At 46.8% G+C, this 14,605-nt stretch overlaps 1 protein-coding gene across 1 annotated transcript in view; it reads left to right on the forward strand.

Moving 5' to 3' along the window:
* SLIT3 (slit guidance ligand 3) overlaps window positions 1–14,605 on the forward strand; it is a 729,977-nt gene that overhangs the window by 47,906 nt on the left and 667,466 nt on the right. The window contains exon 2 of the mRNA XM_040262791.1: window positions 9,430–9,501. Coding sequence (XP_040118725.1) covers window positions 9,430–9,501 — 72 coding nt within the window. The remainder of the gene's footprint in view (window positions 1–9,429; window positions 9,502–14,605) is intronic.

Here is a 14,605-nt window from a genome sequence, read left to right on the forward strand (position 1 = left end):
AGGGTCTTTTCATCTCATATCTGCTGCCCCCTCTCCATTTGCCTTTCCCAGCATCAGGGTCTTTTTGAGTGAGCCAGCTCTTTGCATCAGGAAGCCAAAGTATTGAGGCTTCAGCTTCAACATCAGTCCTTCTAATGAATATTCAGGACAGATTTCCTTTAGGATTGACTGGTTTGATCTCTTTATAGTCCAAATTACTCTCAAGAGTCTTCTCCAGAACCACAGTTCAAAAGCATCATAAACGACTGTTTCAGAGGGGTGGCTGGGGCTCAGGGAAGCACGACTAAGGGTGATGGAGCTGCTCAGAGAAGAGGAGAGAAGGCAGCATGTTCTGGGGCAGGAAGTGGTCAGGCAGGAGGAGGAGGAGGAGCTGCGACCTTTGGTGGTGATGCTAGCTAACCTGCATGACCTCTCAGGGTGCCCACCAGGAGGATGAATGCCCTCCTCCCCTCTGCTCCCTTTCTCCCAGCTCCTGCTCAGCTTAACTCGAAGAGAGGCAAGAGCCCAGGGGCCAGCCCTGCAGTGTGCTCCATTCAGGTCAGCCTCCCAGTGCAGAGAGAGGCGAATCACAAAGTGAAGCCCAAGCTCCCTTGCCAGCTTCTTCTGGCTTTGTTAGACCCTCTTCTTTGCTGGTTGTAAACAGGGGTTCAGACTAGGTAAGGAACATCTTAATTCTAGCTCCTCCTACCCTGTCCTGAGCAGGAGTCCCCAGATCGGGCTATGGGATTTTTTTTTTTTTTTTTAATTTTTGGCTGCCCTAGGTCTTCGTTGTTACACACAGGCTTTCTCTAGTTGCCGTGTGTGGCCTTCTCGCTGCGGGGGCTTCTCTTGTTGCAGAGCATGTGCTCTGGAGCGAGTGGGCCTCAGTAGCCGCGGCTCGCGGGCTCTAGTATGGGCTTCAGTAGTTGTGGCTCGCGGGCTCTAGTGTGGGCCTCAGTAGCTGCAGCTCGCGGGCTCTAGAGCGTGGGCCTCAGTAGTTGTGGCACACTGGCACAGCTGTGCCACGGCATGTGGGATTTCCCTGGGCCAGGGGTGGAACCTGTGTCCCTAGCATTGGCAGGCGCATTTCGCTGGCATAGCTGTGCCACGGCGTGTGGGATTTCCCTGGACCAGGGGTGGAACCCGTGTCCCTAGCATCGGCAGGCGCATTTCGCTGTCACAGCTGTGCCACGGCGTGTGGGATTTCCCTGGACCAGGGGTGGAACCCGTGTCCCTAGCATTGGTAAGTGGCTTTTCAGCCACTGGAGCACCAGGGAAGTCTGGGCCTTGGGGTCTTGATGTGAGCGCATCACCCATCTGAAGGCCTGTGAGCCTGCAGGGCCTCTCCGGCCTCAGACCTTCCGCTTCTCTGTGGCCCCTGTGACGGCCCTGCTGTCACCACGAGCCCCCACCCCCAACACACTCCGTCCCCATGTGCTCCAGGGGCCTTCTCTCTGAGTTCCTGCTCTAACAGTTCCCTCAGGTCTCTGACTGCCCACTCCCCGCAGAACCTATCACTAGATTACATCTCTTACCATTTAGTTTTTTATACTCTTACATCATTCTCTGTGTATCTCGTAAGTCTTAGTCCGTCTCCTAAGCTAGACTGCAAGCTCTCTAATGACAAGGACCAAGGCATGACTTCTAAGCCCGCTTGGTTCTGGACCCCCAAATAGAATTATAGGTCTCCAAGTCGTCAGGGCATTCTAGATCTTGAGTCTTGCTCCCTACCCATCCCAGATACCCTCTAGGCATCATGTCCAACATGAGCCAACAACCAGTCTCCCCTTGTGTTCCCCTGTAATGGGGAGCCACTCTGTTGTAGGGTGGCGCTTACACGTTTGCCCTGTGTTGAGACCTTATTTTCTCTCCTGACACGCAGAAGGCGGCACTGTGCGTGTCCTGATCACACGGACGGTGTGCTCACGTGTGTGCATGCTCTGTCCCTCAGCTGTGTCTAGCTCTTTGTGACCCCATGAACTGTAGCCTGCCAAGCTTCTCTGTCCACGGGATGTCCTGGGCAAGAACCCTGGAGTGGGTTGCCATTTTTTCCTCCAGGGGATCTTTCCAACCCAGGGATTGAACCACATCTCCTGCACTGTCAGGCAAGTTCGTTACCACTGAGCCACCTGGGAAGCCTGTATGGAGGGCTGGTGGTCTTAAAGTCTGCTCTGAACTGATGGTGTATTCTCCGGCTCTGTATGTTTACCCGTCACAGATGAACGTCTTTGGTGAAGCCAGTCCTAACCTATGCCTCTGCATCCTCTCCCTACCCGTCGATGGTGTAGATGAAAGCTTAACCACTCCTGTATGGAAAGCACTTCCTCGCATACTTTATCTCCTGAATTTCATAGTAATCCTGTAGAGCTGGCACTTGTGGTCATACTTTATAAAAGCCTCAACAACAGTACCAACAACTGAGGCCCAGTAAGGTTAAGTGACTTTCTCAAAGTCACATAGCCCAGAAGTGAGAAAGCGAGGACTCAAACGCTCATCTCCTGAATTTACAGTTGAAGCCCTATTTCTCCACCCCTGTGCTGGGATTGAGTTTTGCTCCTTTCTTCATCCCCCGAATGACAAAAAGAAAATGTTGCAAGAATGCCACAGAGTTAATCAAAAGAAGGATGAATATACACGTGCCAAGATAAGGACAGTGGTCTGCCCTAGAACATTTCTGCTTCATTTTTTCCAGTGTTGTTCTGAGTTACACTTCCTCTCCACCCGACCCAAGGTGTCAGACAGATGTGAGAGAAGCACAGAGCTCCAAGTCGCAGCACTGCTTTATGAGTCACTGACGGAGATGGGGAACAGCGGTGCAGGGGTTACCGTGGTGATGCCTAGTCATGGAAGCAACATGGCGGATGATGAGGAACATGGTAGAAACCAGACGTGGGCAAGGACAGCAAGAACACGTTTCCCCCTGTAGTTTGCAAGGGGGCTCAGCACTCCCCCCGGCTCAGGTCTCATGGGAAGATGGGATAAAAAGTGTGCACCATCTTGGCTGGAGTGGGGAGCAGCAAAGCCACTAGGGGTACCCCTTCCCTTTCCTTATGACATATGATGATAAATTCTGCTCTCTTCTGTTTATTTAGTCATTAGTTTTTCTTGGTGGTGCACTTGGTAAAGAATCTGCCTGCCAACGCAGGAGATGCAAGAGAGGCAGGTTCAATCTCTGGGTCAGGAAGATCCCCTGGAGAAGGAAATGGCAGCCCACTCCAGTATTCTTTCCTGGGTAGTGCCGTGGACAGAAGAGCCTGGAGGACTACAGTCCATGGGGTTTCAAAGAGTTGGATGCGACTGAACACACACACACCCTGACGAAGTAGGAAATGTTTAGATCCTAGTTGGAGTTGGGCAGCATGATGTGATGGTTAAAAACATGATCTCTGCGTTCGAGGAGCCTGGGTTCAAATCCCAGCCTTGCCGCTTACTGCTTGTTTGACCTTGTGGCAAGTTGATTTATGGATAAAATCTTCTAAGCTAGGGTGCTTTATCATGTGAAAAGTGGGATAATAAGTTTACCTTCTACGTATGATTGCTGACTGGATTTAAGTGAAGTGAAGTCACTGAGTTGTGTCCGACTCTTTGCGACCCCATGGACTGTAGCCTACCAGGCTTCTCAGTCCATGTGATTTTCCAGGCAAGAGTACTGGAGTGGGTTGCCATTTCCTTCTCCAGGGAATCTTTCCGAGCCAGGGATCAAACCCAGGTCTCCCTCATTGTAGGCCGACGCTTTACCCTCTGAGCCACCAGGGAAGCTTGGTGCCTTGTTTGGCTCAACAAATACCAGCTCTTTTTAAAGCTAATCTTTAGTATTTTATCTACTGAAGGAAGGTAGTAGTTCATACCTTCCAGAACTGTTGCAGAGAAAAGGAAATAGAAAGAATACAAAGCTCCTGACTCTAAGACATTGCATTCTTCAATGTCGAGTGTGTATCAGATAGTCCCCAAGTTTCAGTCACTTAAGAGTTACTTCTTGAACACGTCTGAATCTAATGTGGGTGAACGGAGGGACGGGAGAAAAGTCTGTGTTCCGCAGTTTTTCAGGGTCTTGGGCTTTTTCCTTCTGCCACACTTGGAGTTCTCCACTGGAACAATTGAATCTAGTCCAAGATGAGGAAAAATAAAGAATGTGGAGGTGGAAAGTTTTATGGATCAGGCCTAAAAGTGGCATATATTACTTCTGTTCATGTGACACTCACTCCAGTATTATTGCCTGGAGAATTCCATGGACTGAGGAGCCTGGTGGGCTATAGTCCATGGGGTCACAAAGAGTCAGACACAACTGAGCAATTAACACTTTCACTCACGTAATGGTGATGAAATCGAAGTCACGTGGTTACACCTACCTGCACGGGAAGCTGGGAAATGAGGCCTGTCTGTATGCATCAGACGTAGGAAAATGGATTGCTAATATAATACCATGATGATTCCCATGGCATCCAAAGCCCCACTTAGAGAGATGGGCAACCCTAATCATGCAGCCTTTACTTCTCAGAGCCTGAGGAAGGGCCAGTTCTTACCTTATCCCTAGAACGACATGTGCCTTTGGCCCTTCTAAGCCATCACTGGCCACGATGGCAGGACCAAGGGTCTCAAGAATGACAGGCAAGTCTCCAAAAGGACATGCCATTGACAGTCATGTAAATGGAGTTCCATTTTTTATGGTCAATTAAATATTCATACATTAAATATTTCTCTTCCATCTCTCTATTGTTGCAAAATGAGTCACTCTAAAACTTAATGGCTTAAGATACACACTTACTTTAGTATTGTCTCTGATGGTTTCTATGACTAGGAGATCAGGAATGGTTCAGCTGGGTGATCTGAGTTTCTCATAAGTTACAGTCAGGTGGTAGCTGGGCTGGAATCTCAAAGGTATCTGCGCTTAACGCATCTGACCTTTAAGCAGGAAAGACTCAAAACAGCCAGGGCTGGAGCAGCCAGGCTCCGCAGAGGTCTCTCTGTCTCTCTGCCCGCCTCACGTGATCTCACCAGTGGGGACTCCAGGTCTTCTGATCTTCTCACGCGGCATCTCAGGCTCTAAGGCAAGTGCCCAAAGAAGGAGCCAGTCGGTCACTTACTGCCTCTTCTGATCTAGCTCAGAAGTTCTGCAGCATCACTCCTGCCATAGTCCTGTTTGCCTACACAGTCACAAAGGCCTGCTCAGATTCAAGGGAAGGGGGCATAGACTTCACCTCTTGAAGGCAAGTGTATCAATGAAACTCTTTGTAGACGTGTTTTGAGAAGGCCCCACTTTCCCGTCTCCCATCTAGACACTGAAATGGCGTCCCCATCTAGCATCATTCCAAGTGGGATCATTCATCCTGCACATGGTCCAGAACTCCTACTGGGATAAGGTAGACTGATTTCCTCAAAGAACAAAGCTGAAGGCTGAGACACATGGCTGAAGGTCCAGAGGAGCCCGGCCTGGGATGACCAGGCCGAGGATGGAACAAGCATGTGAGGCGGGGCAGCCTTTTCTCAGCATCAGTTTCCTTCGTTCCATTTTCAGCCAAGAAGCTGGTAGTCCAGGCTCTGTCTTCCTCACAGTTTCAAGATCTTCAAGTAGGAGCATGCTTGTGTGCTAAGTTGCTTTAGTCGTGTCCAACTCTTTGTGAGTCCACGGACTGTAGCCCTCTCGGGCTCCACTGTCCGTGGGTTTCTCCAGGCAAGAACACTGGAGTGAGTTGCCATGCCTCCTCCGAGGGATCTTCCCTACCCAGGGATCGAATCTGTGTCTCCTGAGGCTCCTGTGTTACAGGTGGAGTCTTTACCACTGAGCCACTGGGGAAGTTGCAAGCAGGAGAGGGTTACATAAAGCGTGGAGGCTCAGAGAGTTTAAGTAAGGTACTCAAATTCATATAGCTCGGAGCGGGGAGTGGTAGAGAGACTTGAACCCTGACCTGTGCCTCCTCAAGCCTGTGTGCTGTCTGACCTGCGGAAGTGTGTGCATTAGGCAGGGTAGAGCGTTGGGGGCAGATGAACAACTCAGCTCTCTCCCTACCCTCTGTCTGCAGCCAGATACCAGAGAATTAGATGTCATAGACAGGCTGCAAGGGAGGGGCAGCTGGAGGGGACCACTCTGGGGGCTGTCATTCTATTAATATTTATTAGCCACAAAATGCACCCCACTTTTCCCCTATAGGAAAACAGCACACCAGCAGAGTCTCTTGGGCAATCCCAGGATTCATCTCTAAGGCACATAATTTGGGTTGGGACGGTCCTCTGCTCTTGGTATGCTGAAATTTCAGAGTGGAAGTTTGTCGGGGGAGGCTGAGAGGATGGGAGGGTTGGGGGATGTAATTCAACTAATTATAGTACCAATAGGTTTCAGGATTGAGTATTTAACAAGTGCCTCATAAGCACTGTGTATGTATCATCTCATTTAACCCTCATGAAAACTGTTGAGGTCGAGACTGTCCCCCTCATTTTATTGATGGAGAAACTGAGCCTTGGAGATGACATGAACTGCCTATAAGTCACTTAGTACATGGCAGTACAGGCATTCAAACTCATGGCTGCTTCCCTCTGAAGCTCAGCCTCCCAGACACTGACTCTGTGCCTGAGCCAACCCCACAATCCCCACCTGAACTCTTGTCCCCAAATCCTCAGCGTTTCAGCCACACACTTTGTGCCCCTTCATCAATAAATGTTAATTGGAAATATCAGTGCCAAGCTAGTAACGCAAGCTGCTGAGATGCCGTGCTGTGTCCTGGTAATTACAGCCTTGGTTGCATCGTCATATCACGGTGGTCACGGTCCCCAGGCACCCATTCCAGTTGAGACGGGAGGGAAGAAGGAACTCGGGGTGAGGATGAGCACACCCCCATGCCTGTCTGTGTGCAAGTGTCCAGTGCTTGCACAACTATTCTGTATTTCCCTGTGTAACTCTTGCTCTTCCTTGACGAGCCTCAGCTCAGTCTGAAAAGTCTAAATACAGCCTTTCTCCATCACAAGCTATTTAAGAACAAACTTTGTTACTTTACTTTTCTCAGAGGAGGGGCTGGAATTAACATATACACATTACTGTCTTTAAAATTTGTTGTTGTTCAGTCGTGTCTGACTCATGGCGACCCCATGAACTGCAGCACACCAGGCTTCCCTGTCCTTCACTATCCCCCAGAGTTTGCTCAAACTTCTGTCCATTGAGTTGGTGATGCCATCCAACCATCTCCTCCTCTGCCATCCCCTTCTCTGCCCCCCCCTTCAGTCCATCCCAGCATCAGGGTCTTTTCCAATGAGTCTGCTCTTCACCTCAGGTGGCCAAAGTATCGGTACTTCAGCTTCAGCATCAGTCCTTCCAAGGAATATTCAGGATGTTTAAACCAGTCAATCATAAAGTAAATCAATCCTGATTATTCCTTGGAAGGATTGATCCTGAAGCTGAAGCTCCAATACTTTGGTCACCTGATGCAAAGAACTGATTCATGGAAAAGACCCTGATGCTGGAAAAGATTGAAGGCAGGAGAAGGGGATGGCAGAGGAGGAGATGGTTGGATGGCATCACCGACTCAATGGACATGGGTTTGAGCAGGCTCCGGGAGTTGGTGATGGACAGGGAGGCCTGGCGTGCTGCAGTCCTTGGGGTTGCAAAGAGTCGGACACGACTGAGTGACTGAACTGAACTGAAAATAGATAACCATAAAAAGGTAAAGTAAAATAGATAACCAGCAAAGACCTTCTGTATAGCACAGGGAACTCTGCTTAATATCCTGTAATAGACTAAATGATTGTTACTTTAAGTAGAGGAAAGCTGGATGAGGGAGGGAGGCGGTTCCCCAGGGAGGTGGCTCAGGACCCATTTCATTTTTCTTTCAGTGGGCTTCCGTGGTGGCTCAGATGGTAAAGAATCTGCAGTGTGGGATGCCTGGATTCGATCCTTGGGTTGGGAAGATGCCCTGGAGGAGGGCATGGCAACACACTCCAGTATTCTTGCCTGGAGAATCCCATGGAGGGAGGAGCCTGGCGGGCTACAGTCACAAAGAATCGGACATGATTGAGTGACTAAGCATAGCACAGCACCTGATTCTTTAGATTAGAAGAGTAATCCCTCCTCTAACTTGATTTTTCCTTATACAAAGTGCTAGAATATGAAAATTGTTTCCCTTGTCACTTTATGCAACTTGAGAACTCACTGGTCTTTCTGAGGCATAATAGCAAGATTTAGAACCTGACTGGGAGAACAAAAGAATTCGTGAATGTATGGGTGGGATCTGTCACTGGGAAAATGGCTTCTCAGTACCTGAATGTTCTGGAGGGATGCAAAGCCAATTTATAGATACCTTGTTGAGATTCCAACTTGGCCAAAACCCTGAAAAGTTTCTCATCAGTAAGGCATGGTAAATAAGAATTAATTGCTCAGGCTTCATTATTAAGAACTGTAACATATTATCCATGGTCTTTAAAAAAAAAAATCCTGTCTTCCTAGATAATTTTAGTGGACATGATATTTATACGATTGTTAACAGGTTCATTCTTGACTTTGATTTTTCCCTAATCCTGGTTTTCTACCACCTGAGGGGCCTCCTTCTCCCTGACACCAATACTACCATAATGCTTGGAGCTCTTCCATGGCAGATTCTTCTCTTCAGGACCTTTCTCAGGAGCTTCAGCCTACAAGTTGGGGCCAGAATAGTCCATGTAGCTGTCTTTACCTGTTGTATGAGATTACTTTTGCCAGGTATATGTTCTGCTATGTTGGGTTATGGAGTTAAATGAGATATGGTCTTTGCCCTCAGAGAGTCTGCAGATTAGCTGGCAAATCGGCAAGTACCTGGATGGGTACCAAGGTAGTCAAGATTCTTTTGGTTTCAGGTGATAGACAATTCAACTCAAACTGATTTAGGACAAAATATAAGGGAGAAAGGATAGATTGGCTCACATAGACTCAAAATACAGAGGAATCTGGTATCAGGCATGGGTGGATCCAGCTACTCACAGGATAAGCACCAGGAACCAGGCTTATCTGCATCTGGAAAGTTCTCTCTTCATGGTATAGCTCGATGGCTTCTGGCAGCTACAGTGGAGAGAAAGCTATGAGGAATTTGAGTCACGCATGAACTCCTGAAACAGTTACTGTGGTCACAAGGAGTTAATATGCTTATAAGCCTGGCCTGGATCAAGTGCCCATCCGTAGAGCTGGGAAGAGGGATCAGCCCCACTTGTATTATATCAGGGGAGGGAAGCTTCCAAAGAAAAATTTGTTATCTGAAGAAGGGGCAACAGAAGCCAGGCAGCTAAACATACCAGGCTCTACTATGTACATAATGGCTAGCTTACTCCATACAGTGTCTCTCAGCCTGGCTGAGCATGCTCTAGGTAATGTCATTAATCATTGAAAGCCTTCCCCTGTAACAAGCAGCGTCCCTCCAGCCTGAGCCAGTCTGGGTTAAATAGACCATAATTGTAACCTGCAAAAATCTGACCCAAATTTGTTCTCTATTGCAGTGACCTGGACAGAAATAACATCACTAGGATCACCAAGACGGATTTTGCTGGACTTAAGAACCTCCGCGTCTTGTAAGTAGCATGAGGCTCTCCAGTGTATTTTCACCCTCAGCTCTTCAGCCTCGTGGAAATGTCCCACTGCCCTGACATCACACCTTCCAGTGCCGGGCGACTAGAATTCACCCTTCTGCAGCAGAAAGCCCTTCGTTGTACACCCAGGTTTCCTTCCTCAGCTGTCTCATTCTGTGTCTCTGTGCTGTGGGCTGGACTAGACTGATGGAAGAAGTCTGTTCTAGTGACAGGGAAAGCAGAAGGCGATCCATGAATAAATCATTGTGCCCAGCTTTTAGGATGGCAGCAGGATCATGTTGGCTCACCATGCTTCCTTTCCGTAGAGGTTATGATGTCTTCTCCAGCCTGTGCATTAAGAGAGCAAACCATTGTCTATGTTCTGAAGTTGAGAGGACTAAGTGGAACAACACATACCTCTTTAGCACAACCCCTAGAAAAAGGGAAGTACTAAAAAGAAACATAAGCTCCTCCCAAAAAAAGGAAAAAAAAATTTAACGGGTGCATAGAGAATGGAAAAAGTAAGAATTCATTGAATTTTAAGTAGATTTAAGGAAATGGTGAGTAAATTAGTGAGTAAATTGTTAGTAAATTAATCAACTATTATTATTTTGATATTTGTAGAATAATTAATACAACATAACCAGAATGTTGTTGATCCAAAAATAGCTATAATGTAGCCATAAAACTTCAACTTACTATGAATTTTAACAACTGAAAATATCTGCACGTAGAAGAATAGACTCTCAAAACTTATTCTATGGCTTCTGTTTCGTTGAATACATTGTCAAGTGATAAACAGAACAAAGCCGACCGTATATTAACCTCCTCATTTCCTGTCTTTTATCATCATCTTATTAAAAGGACATTTTTTACTGTTCTGTTACTTGAAATAAGACCAATTATTATTTTATGTAAGAGTAATATACTAATTTTAAATTGGACATTTTGTTAGGACAATGCAACAAAGCTTCCGGTTTTATTAAATGCTTTCTGCACTTTCTTGCAATAAATTATTTTTCATGCTGGAAAAAAAAAAGATCAGTCGGGACAAAAGTTATTTATCTTGTTGCCTAATGGAGAGAAGGGGAGGAAGGAGGTGAGAGTCAGACAGGGTCAGGGCGCTTACTGAACACCTGCAGCTGCACAGACAGGTAGGAAAACTTGAGATGGGCATTGGTGCAGCAGGGGAGCAAGAAATGTTAGGTTTCATTGCTAAATGGTGAACACTTTCACCCACCCGTAAATATGAATGAAGCTTCCTAAATGCATGTCCACTGATGGATCTCAGATGTTCAGAAGTACCAGAGAAGAGCCATTGGACCTCTTTCCTTCCTGACTCAGAAGGTGATTTTGACCTGTAAGTGAGGTTCCAAACCGAGAGTGCAGCCTGATGTGTGTTATGTCCTGGAATCTTCACTGGCAGATTTTTACTAGAAGTCGCAGCTAAAGTCTTGATGTCTAAAGCCACCTCCTTCTTTTTACTACCAGCCCTTTATAATACAATGCATATTATTCTACAGGCCAGAAATAGTAGGTTCTGGTCCTGACTTGGAATTTACTACCCACGTGACCTTGAGCAGACCACTGTATGCTTCTGGGCCTCAGCTTTCTTATCTGTAAACTAGGGAGTGAATAATGTATTAGTTTTTGAGCGCTGCTGTTACAAAGTCTGTCAGTCTTGCCCAACTCTTTGCAACCCCATAGACTGTAGCCCTCCAGTCTCCTCTGTCCGTGGGATTCTCCAGGCAAGAATACTGGAGTGGGTTGCCATGCCCTTCTCCAGGGGATCTTCCCGACTCGGGGATCAAATCCATGTCTCCTGCATTGCAGGCGGATTCTTTACTGTTTGAGCCACCAGGGAAGCACCGTATACTAGGTGACTTAAACAACAGAAGTTTGTGGTCTCACATTTCTGGAGATGAGAAGTCCAGAATCAAGGAGCTGGCAGACTTAGCTTCTGTCATGGACTGTGAGGGAAGGGTCTAATGTGGCCTGTCTTCTAACGTCTGGTGGCCTCAGGAGTTTTCTGGCTTTGAGACAGTTGTCTCCAGGTCTCTCCACATTGTCTTCCCTTTATGTGTGTCTATCTCTGTGGCCAAATTTCTCCTTTGTATAAGGATACTTGTCAGATTGGATTAGGGTTCATCCTAATGACCTAACTTTTTGTTTTTAATTTGGCCACGCCATGCCCCCTGCCTTGGAAGCACGGAGTCCTAACCACTGGACCTCCAGGGGAATCATGTAATGACCTCATTTTGACTTGACTACTCAGTAAAGATCCTGTATCCAAATAAGGCCACATTCTGATTTATTGGAAATTAAGTCTTCAACATATGAATTTGAGGGACATACAGTGTGACTCATGAAAAGTAGTTAGAAGTCCTTCCAACCCTCCTAATGCCGTGCGGTTTTGATGGATTCGTAAACAGTCTGTTTATCCTCACTGAAGCCTGTGGAACATTACTTGCATCGTGTTGTTTTCCTGATTGAGAAGTAAATATGATGATGATAATAACTGATGTATCTATGATGCCTTCCACAGACTCAGCTCTGTTACATAGTTACTAATGCTTATCTGCCCAGAGGAAACAGGCGCAGATAGCTTAAGTTCTGCAGAGCAGGGAACGGATGGAAGGAGGAGGACTCAGAAGCCAGAGTGTGTGCTTTCTAACCTCCATGCAGTGCCTCTGTTCCTTCACGTTATAGAAAGTTTGGGAAACCAGGAAGGTAATGACCTAGCCATTTATAAATGCAGCGTGCAGGTGACAGCCGAGCTCCCCCGAGCCCCGGGGGGCGGGGTGCTGGGACCCGAGTGCTGGGCCTCCAGCTAGCAGCTGCTGTTCCCTCCACGTGCTCTCTGGTCTTGGGCCAGTGCACCGTCCTCCAACCACCCCCAGGGGGCAAGGCCCTATCCTCTGCCAAGTCTTTCTTTTGCCCCAAGCAGTCATGTGTCTGTCAAATGACTGGCAGCTCTGACAAGTGTGTGGATCAGACTTGAGATTGGGATAAAGGTGGGGGAGTTTCATGGCTCAGTGTTAAGGTGATTTTTATTAAAGAGATATAGGCAGTAAACTCCTGATTCCAGATCATTTACCAGCTTAAAGAAGAGACATTCCTCTATTTTCTCCATTTCTTTCTCTTGCATCTATGGAAGATTTCCTTTCATACAAGTCAGAAATTGCAGCTAATGCTTCATTTTTCCAACAAAGTCAAAAATAATGCTTTGATTTTCTTACCATTACATCAGAAAGATGTAATAAAAATTCCAATTTCCATATCTGCTGTCTGCAAATAGAAAGTTTAAAATAATCACAAAAGATCATATTAATATCCTCTGGATGGTCTACAACTTTCCTTTGACTACAGTTTATCTTTGCAGTTAATTGGTACATTCTTCTTATTTTGATAAAGCTGTGCCAAAATCCTCCCCCTCCCCGCACCTCCTAGACTCTGTTAATATTCTGTGTTTCATTATCTTCCTTAGCAGCTCAAAGACCATCCATTCAAGTGGCCCTTTCTTAGTGTGAAAGAATCTGCTCATGGAATAGCTGAAATGTTTTCTAACTCACACCAATAAAATATCCTGACGTTTAAACCATATTTCCTCTCAACCCATTCTTTTTAGCTGAGTAACCTAGACAACTCTCTTTTTTGAAAAACTTTCATCACACCTTGGCATATTCCCTGTATCTATTTCTTATTTACAGTTTACTGTGAGCCAGAAAAGACTCAATCGTCTTGAATAATTTGAGCTTACCATCCATTTCCATGCAGAACTGTTAATACAGTACAGGGGAATGGATGAAAGCAGATAAAATGGAGATTGGAGAACTTTGGCTTCATCCAGAGGGAATTTTCCCCAAATAAAGTATATTCAAGGAGAAGATACAAGAATTGCCTATAACAGTTTTTCCCTCCAAGGGGTGGGAATAGGCAAAGGTCTCTTCTGGTGTTATCAATTATATTCTCTTTCTTAGTAGTCTGTTGCAAGAGCTCTGCTATGCCCACAGTGTGGGAACCAGCTTTATCCCAAATGGGGTTAATAAAATAGTTAAACTCCACCCCAGCCATTATCATGTGGGGGCAATTTCTGATTCTGATCCAATGTTAAAACTAAAAAAATAACAATGCTGAAAGAGCCAAAGATGAACACAACCCGTGTCCCTCTTATTCAGAACAGATTCAAGCTGCAGTCAGCCCTTCTGGGTGTCCAGCCTTTCCTGGATCTCCTGACTCCTGTAGCTGGTCATGGAAATGAGAGTGATAGCGATGGTTAGTGCACTCTCCTCGACTGCCTGGAAGTCTAGACAGGAGGTTCACAGCACACTGCTTCAGTGATTCATCTATTCATCACACGTTGGTTATTTATTGAGCCTTTAAAAACCAGGTACTAGGCTGGATCCTGAAAGGTCTAGGAAGAAGGTCCAGAAGAGGCCCAAACTACCTTACCACTCAGGATCCCAGGAGGACACATGAGGAGAGATCAATAAAGATTTGTTTGCAAAACTATGGGTGAGGTTAAGAGAAACCGGGATGAGTTGGTGCAGCTCCCTGGGGCTAGCAGCCGTCACTAGCATCCTTTGAGCCTCAAGGAACAGTGGGAGGAAGTGGTTATCTGAGGCCCGCAAAGGAAGGACTGCCAGTTAGCACCTGGGCTCTTAGGTAGAGAAACGCAGCCAACTTGGAGCAGTCTGGCTGAGGGGCAGTTGGAATCGGTTTCCCCGCCTCACTCACTCTTCTAGCCGCTCACCTCCTCCCTCTGGCTGAACCCCATAGGCAACCCAGAGTCGAGGACACTTCTCTATGAAGACAGTATAGTACGTTGTCTGCTGCTGCTGCTGCTGCTAAGTCGCTTCAGTCGTGTCCGACTCTGTGCGACCCCATAGATGGCAGCCCACCAGGCTCCCCCGTCCCTGGGATTCTCCAGGCCAGAACACTGGAGTTGGTTGCCATTTCCTTCTCCGAGTAAGTTGTCTACTCCCCTACATAGGAACAAAGTCTGTTCTGAGAGCTCGTTTGTAAGCCCTGTCTGTGCTTCCCAGGTGGTGCTGGTGATAAAGAGCCTGCTTGCTGGGACTTTCCTGGTCGTTCAGTGGCTGATACT

Source organism: Oryx dammah, unplaced genomic scaffold, assembly GCF_014754425.2.
Source record: "Oryx dammah isolate SB20612 unplaced genomic scaffold, SCBI_Odam_1.1 HiC_scaffold_20, whole genome shotgun sequence".
Lineage (NCBI taxonomy): Eukaryota > Metazoa > Chordata > Mammalia > Artiodactyla > Bovidae > Oryx > Oryx dammah.